Source organism: Benincasa hispida, chromosome 6 (genome assembly GCF_009727055.1).
Source record: "Benincasa hispida cultivar B227 chromosome 6, ASM972705v1, whole genome shotgun sequence".
Classification (NCBI taxonomy): domain Eukaryota; kingdom Viridiplantae; phylum Streptophyta; class Magnoliopsida; order Cucurbitales; family Cucurbitaceae; genus Benincasa; species Benincasa hispida.
This window is the reverse complement of record NC_052354.1, coordinates 50039515-50046814: the sequence shown is the minus strand read 5'-3', so window position 1 is coordinate 50046814 and position 7300 is coordinate 50039515. Positions and strand designations below refer to the sequence as shown.

General features: G+C 32.2%; 1 protein-coding gene across 1 annotated transcript; it reads right to left on the bottom strand.

The window, feature by feature from the left end:
* Positions 1 to 766: 766 nt before the first annotated feature.
* Positions 767 to 1607, bottom strand: LOC120080091 (pathogenesis-related protein PR-4-like). The gene is made up of 2 exons (XM_039034647.1): positions 1254 to 1607; positions 767 to 1085 (listed from the first exon to the last, which is right to left on the bottom strand). The coding sequence occupies exons 1-2, from the start codon at positions 1515 to 1517 to the stop codon at positions 921 to 923; spliced, it is 429 nt and encodes a 142-aa protein (XP_038890575.1). The 5' UTR covers positions 1518 to 1607; the 3' UTR covers positions 767 to 920.
* Positions 1608 to 7300: the final 5693 nt, after the last annotated feature.

Sequence of the window (7300 nt, the reverse complement as noted above, 5' to 3'; positions counted from 1 at the left end):
AGATGGGAGGTGGGGTTTGACTTTTTATAAAAAATAATAATAATAATAATAAAACAAAAAAGAAATAAATATAATTACATTTAATTCCTTTCCGTTTTATACTATTAAATTTCATTACATTTAATTCCTTTCCGTTTTACTATTAAATTCCATTACATTTAATTCCTTTCCGTTTTACTATTGAATTCTTTTCCGTTTCAAAAGAAAATTAATTCCTGCCATTAATTTTCAAATTGAATTTCAAATTGAATAATTTCATGCTAACAATTAAATTCCCGCACTTGAGTTCAAAATTTCAAAAATGCCCTCCAACTAATAATAATTACTGAAATTCCAAATAATAAAGTTACTGAAATTACATTATTACTAAAAATGTGCGGAGTATTACATTACCTATTTTTTGTTTTGTCCGCTTAATTATATACGTCCTTTTTTTTATCATTTAGTTGGTACAAAATAAAGAGTCGGACTTAGTTTTGTTCTTTAGGAGATTAGAGTGTTATATATACACAATATTATCAAAGAAAGTCATGTATCGTGGAAACTTTGGTTTAGTATAACCCTATTATTTAACACCTTTTTTTTATATATAGTTGAAGTATTTATATGATAAAAAGTACTCGAAAGCAATTTTTTTTATAAAAAAAACTATTCTCAAACATTAATAGGCATAACCTTCCTCCTTAGAGATTGAATGTTCCACCTTCCATCTTACTGTTGTTGTTAAAAAATAAAAAAATAAAAAAAAATAAAAAAATAAAAAGGATAGGGTAATAAATTCTTTTTATTTTCTCAATTATATCAAGCTCACAAATTAATGGAACCTTTATTACATACTTTATTATTCATACTTTATTCGTTAGAACATGATTTTCTTTCTTCTTCTAGGAAGAATGAAATGAAATTATTAAAGTAGAAACTTAGCAATTGACAAACTGATAGTTGACAGTAAGATGGCCCCGGAAGTTTCCATTTCCATTAGTGTCAAGCTGTTTAAACACATTCACATCCAAATCCAACCCTCCATTTGAGCATTGATCAACAATTCTCACTATTGTTGAAGCTCCCGTTTCAGTGTTAGTCACCTGCATTATACCCCATGAAAATTTTTCAGCTTCAAAAACTTTCTTTTTTCTTATGATAGACTAACCGATGATCTGATTACTTTTAAAACACGATGATTTTGTATGAACGAAAAATGCTTATAGATGTGCAGTTGAATTAAAAACTCGTCAACAAGAAGATTTACTTACCCTCAAACAACGTCCACAAGAAGCTTGGCCACGAGGGCCGACAGGGCCGCAGAAAGCGGTCCAACCATAACGACGACGCCACTCCAAAGGCTTGTTAGCATCCCATGTTGCACAATATACACTCGCTCTGAGGTAGTCCCAATTGATATTTTGTGGGTTGTACAAATGATAAGTAGCTCTCACATTATTGGCACTTTGAGCATTTGCCATGCTCAAAACCCCCAAAGCCAACACCAATATCATCATAATACTTCCTTTCTCCATTATTTGGCTTTCTAATTCTCTCTAATAACTCTCCCACTTATAAGTGTTTGTAGTTCTTTTTTTTTTTTTTTTCTTTGTATGTAATAATTGGGAGAGTGGTTTAATTTATAGAAGAACATAAGTGCATACTTTTCAACTCAAATCAATATTGCTAATGTGGCTCTTGTTTCATTCTTTAGCCGTCCTCGGAATTTTCTTCCCAATGAACAATTGAATTCCCAATTTTGACTAGTCATTTATTATTATTATTTTGATGTAGACGTATCTTAGTGTAGGTCTAGGTAGTAAAGTTTGAATTTTCTCTTCAATTTAAAAATGAAGTTCTTTAAGTTACGTACGTTCATTAAGCATATGCTTAAAGAAATGATTTATACGGTTCGATCAAATTATGGAAATGAATATGAGGTTTTTTTTTTTGTTTGTGTGTGAAGAATTAATTGTTATTTAACATCGTAGTAAAATCATATAATATTATTATTTGGTGTATGTTAATTCCAAAGTTTGTGTTAGAACAGATGTCACGAAGGGTTATTACGCCATGGAGAAACCACTATCCTGAAAGCAATTACAGTGCAATCTCAATAATAATCGCTATGTCTGTTGCTCCTCAAGGTTAATGCAGCCTCTAAATTCAGGCGTGCAGTCGTTGGAAAATAGACTAGATCCGATGAGAATGGTAATTATGGCCCAACTGTTACTTACACACAATTTGTGAAGGGTCAACGCACTGTTAACTGGTTATATCTCATAGACACAGTTATATATCTGTAGTGCAAAGAATGCAGTTATCGGTCTTTAGTGGAGTGACCGACAGTTAATGGATGTTGGATAATTTAATTAAAAGAGTTTAATCAATTATTCAAATACTGTTGGAGTTTCAATCTACAGGTCTATAAGGTCCCCTCTGTAACTTAGCAGGGATTATTGACAATTAATTTTGGATTACTTAGAATTTTTCAAATTAATTGAGGGATTGTTATATATGGTATAATTAATTTAAATTAATTATATGTGATATAATTACTATAATGTATTTTATACATTATAATATAAAGTTTATTTTGAGATATTAAATATTTGGATATGATTCAAATACTATTTATATGGATTAGATTCATATAATTAAATTTAGTATGAACTTGATTTATATTAAATACCATAAATGATTGAGAGAATACAAACTATAGGTTATATTGTATTTGATACAATATAGAAACTATAGGTTATGTGTTATATTTGATATAACATATAGTTATATAGATATAATTAAATTAAATGGACCCCTTAACTCTCTCAAAAACATGTGGAGAGGAAGTTATGGTGTATATATATATATATATAACTAAATTAAATGGACCCCTTAATTCTCTCAAAAACATGTGGAGAGGAAGTTACAGGATCTCGATCTTCTTCCTTGCTTCTGAAGCAAAGTGTGTTCAGTTTTTTATCTCCATGTGAAAAAATATACAGAAAACTCTTTCTTTCTCAAATCTTCTCTCCCTCTTCCAAAAATCAGAGAAGTCTACAACTCTCTCTGTAATTCTTACCCTTAAGGAGAATACATGAGGCTCATTTATGGTGGTATCTACGTTGAGGTTTGTTTCTGTACGAAGAATACATGACCAATTGGGAGGAAATTCATGAAGAATTGGTTCTTCAAGTGTAAGTGTTATTCTAACATTAATTCCTCCTTTAGAAGCATGTTGTAAAATATTCTCGGTAATATTGCATAACTTAGGTTACTATGTTTTAATTCTTTTTTAAAATTGAAAATTGGGATCAATCCCACTTCTGCTATAGACCTCACAGTCCTTCAATTGGTATCGGAGTGGAGGTTTTTGCTTCCTAATTTTTATTTTTCCAAAACTAAAACTCAAATTATGGTGGGATTTTGCATTACTGTACTGTTGTTGTTCATGTTGATGGATGATGATGGTTTACAATTATGGATGTTTTCGAGATTGGGCTTTAGATTTTATGGCTTTAAATTTACAAATTGGTTTGTAAGAGCCCTTTGTTTTTGGGCATTAACTATTGAAATTGCGTTTCTAATTCATTATTTTAGTCGTTTGTGAGTTTTTCGGCGACATTCTGGAGAAAGCGAGACCCAAATCGGAGCAATTCACGACTGTAGAGTAAGTAATTGTACGACAACGTTTCAATGTTGTTCCCTAACGTTGCAACACTACAAAGGGGCGAACGGAAATTTTTCCTTAGCGTTGCAGCATTCCGAGACAGAAAAAATGTGCGGTCGTGAAGCTTGGGCAATTTGGTTTAAGCGGTTTACGATTGGGTTCTTCTTTTGGTCCAATTCAACAATCTTTTTGTTGTAATAGTTAGTTTTAATTAATTAATTTAATTATTTATTTAGGAGTCCAATCTCGGTCCATATATTGTTCTTTAAATTATGCATTTGATGTATGATTTAATTTTATTTATTATACGTCATAATGTATGCCATATAGAAAATCCGACCATAGGTAATGCATTTAATCATGCATCATGAATATTATAAATGTTATAATATAGTTGCATTATTTAATTTTATAGCATGTTCATGCATCATATAATATAATTGTTATAATATATGTTTGCATGTATTAATGACATTATCATGCATCGTTACATTATAATTGTTATAATATATAGTTAGAATGTATGGATGAATGTCATTATTTTATTTCATTACTTTAGTATATAAATGTTATGTATGTTAAGTAATGAAATGAGAATTGCATGAACCATGTCATTACTTTAGGTAACTTTATAATTTTTATAATTTATCAGTGGAAGAAAATTGGGTATATGATACTTCATTTTTTCTTTTCACGTTTCTCCTTCATAGTTCACATCGTGAGAACTATACTCGGCCTCGAGGCACCTTTTCTTGTGTCCCCCTATGGGTGATGTTTGTATAGGTCAATACCAAGGTGAATGGAGAGAGTATTTGTAGTAAGTAGGAGCAGGACGTCTGTCAACACATTCCATAGTCTCTCTCATTAGTTTGTAGTAAATTTTCATGTTCGGCCTTGAGGCACATTTGTTTGTGTCCCCCTACGGATGGAATTTGAATGACTATTTACCCAAACTCCAGAAATGGATAGGGTTGCTTTAGTTTTTACCCCAATCGATTTTTCTCTACAGTTGGCTCATTGGAGAGGAATCTAGAATCTAAAGTAAGGGCTTACACTTACAAGAAAATATTAAACTGGTTAACAATTTATGGACCGAACAATGGTGACTAATATTTACAGGAACAAGAAATTGTTCTATATATTAGTTCAGATGGTCTCATTTTAGTGACGGGGTACCTGATCACCCTACATTGGCTTATACACTACCTCACTGAAACATGATTGCAAAATAAATGTCACATAGGATGCGTTAAATTATTTTGATAAATGTGATTGGTTTTTCAAACTAGATAATGCATGAATACTAATATAAATAAATTGTATGTTTCAGCAATTTTTCCAAAATGACTTCCGCAACATTAAATATGCTTGTTGCCAACAAATTAACTAGCAATAATTACATCACCTAGAAAAACACTATTAATACAGTTCTGATCATTGATGATTTAAGATTTATCCTGGTGGGGGAATGTCCTCTAGTCCCAGCTCAAAATGTCGCTCGAAATGTTCGGGAAGCATACGAGTGCACCGTACAGGCAAATAAAAAGGCCTGAGCGTATATCTTGGCAAGCCTTTCTGAAGTCTTGGCCAAGAAGCATGAGCTCATGCTCACTACCCGTGAGATCATGGAGTCAGAGGGAATGTTCGGATAACCATCTGCATAACTCAAGCATGATGCTCTTAAATTCATCTTCAATGCTCGTATGCAAGAGGGGGCAACTATTCGAAAACATGTTTTCAACATAATGGTCCACTTTAATATGGCTAAGATGAGTGGGTATGTCATTGATGAGGCTAGTCAAGTTAGCTTCATCTTGGAAACTTTACTTGAAAGTTTCCTTTAGTTCCATAGCAATGATATTATAAACATAATTGACTAAACCTGACCTCTTTGCTCAACGAGTTGCAAACTTTCCAATCCTTGATGAAAGTCAAGGAACAAAAAGGTGAGGCAAATGTTGCCTCGTCCACCAAAAAGTTCTTTGAAGGTTTGACCTTTGGAACTAAGTTTGTGTCTTCCTCTTCCAACACCAAAAAGTAGAAGAAGAAGAAAGGTGGAAAGGTGGAAAGGGAAAAGCTAACTCGCCAACTGCTATCCAAAATGGCAAGAAAACCAAGCTTGCAAAAGGAATTTATTTCCATTGCAACCAGAAGGGACATTGGAAGAGGAATTATCCCAAATATTTGGTAAAAAAGAAGAATGCCAAGCAAGATAAATGTGATTTACTTGTGTTTGAGACTTATTTAGTGGAGAATGATGACTCGGCCTGGGTAATAGATTTAGACGCCACTAACCATGTTTGTTTTTCATTTCAAGAAATTAGTTCCTGGCGGCAACTAGAGGCTAGGAGATGACGATGCGTGTAGGAACTGGGTACGTCATCTCAATTTTGGCAGTGGGAGGACTTCGAATTTGTTTACATAAATCATGTATTTTATTAGATAATGTATATATGGTTCCAAGCTTGAAAAGAAACCTTATTTCTGTAAAATATTTGCTTGAACAGAAATACTCTTTAAATTTTAATGTAAATAAAGTGTTTGTTTACAAGAATGAAGCAAGTGTTTGTTATGCAAATCTTGAAAATAATCTTTATGTGCTAAGACCGTCAGCACTAAAGCTCTCCTTAATATTGAACTGTTTAAGACTACGGTAACTCATAATAAAAGACAGAAAATTTCTCCTAAAGAAAATGTTCATCTTTAGCACCTAAGATTAGGAGACATAAATCTCAATAGAATTGAGAGATTGATCAAGAATGGACTTCTAAACGAGTTAAAAGAAAACTCTAATTCTAGCTATTTTTGTTACAGGGGAATACACGTCAAAGTACTCAATACCTTGTTTTTTGTGTATACCCTACTACTTCCAATCGAGTCTTGTATCTTTCAACTAAACCATCTGGCCTCGTTTTCATTCCGAAAATCCACTTGCACTTAATAAATTTATTTCCTTTAGGAATATCTACTAAGTTCCAAGTTTGGTTCATGATAAAGAATCCAGTTCACTCTTAATTGTTTCCTTCCATAAGCTAGAATCTGCAAAACTTAAGGTTTCTTGGTAAGTTTTAGGATCCTCATGTATTATATACATATATGCAAACTAACAGTCAATATCATTTGGCCTTTCAACTAAAAAAGTAGTTAAAAAATAAGACTTTGGTTAGTTCTCTATCTCTTACTTCTTCTAGGTTCTATATCATGCATTTTATCCATAGTGCTAACATCTACATATTCAGACATACTACTAAAAACTATATTATTTCTTGTTTCATGCATACTATTAGACAACGAAGGCATGAAAGCAAATACATCCTCACAATGAGACATTCTAATAGATTCAGTTTTTCCTTTTTTTCAATGGAAAAACATGCACAAAAAATTATGCATCCCTATATTCACCTGCGGATCTATCATTTAAGCACATAAATATGTACACAACACATCTTGACCATAACTAATAAACACACAATCAAAAGCTTTAGATCCTACCGTAGGTTTCTTGAATGCAGGATAACCTTAGTCAAATATCTTCTGTAACACCCCGCACATTTTTTTAGTAATAATGTAATTTCAGTAACTTTATTATTTGGAATTTCAGTAATTGTTATTAGTTGGAGGGCATTTTTGGAATTTTGGACTTCAAGT

Bases quoted from the DNA above. Each gene is read 5' to 3' on its own strand.
- LOC120080091 (XM_039034647.1), bottom strand. From the start codon at position 1,517: ATGGAGAAAGGAAGTATTATGATGATATTGGTGTTGGCTTTGGGGGTT. The intron at 1,086-1,253 runs GTAAGTAAATCT...GGTATAATGCAG, and splicing joins CTTGTGGACGTTGTTTGAGG to GTGACTAACACTGAAACGGG.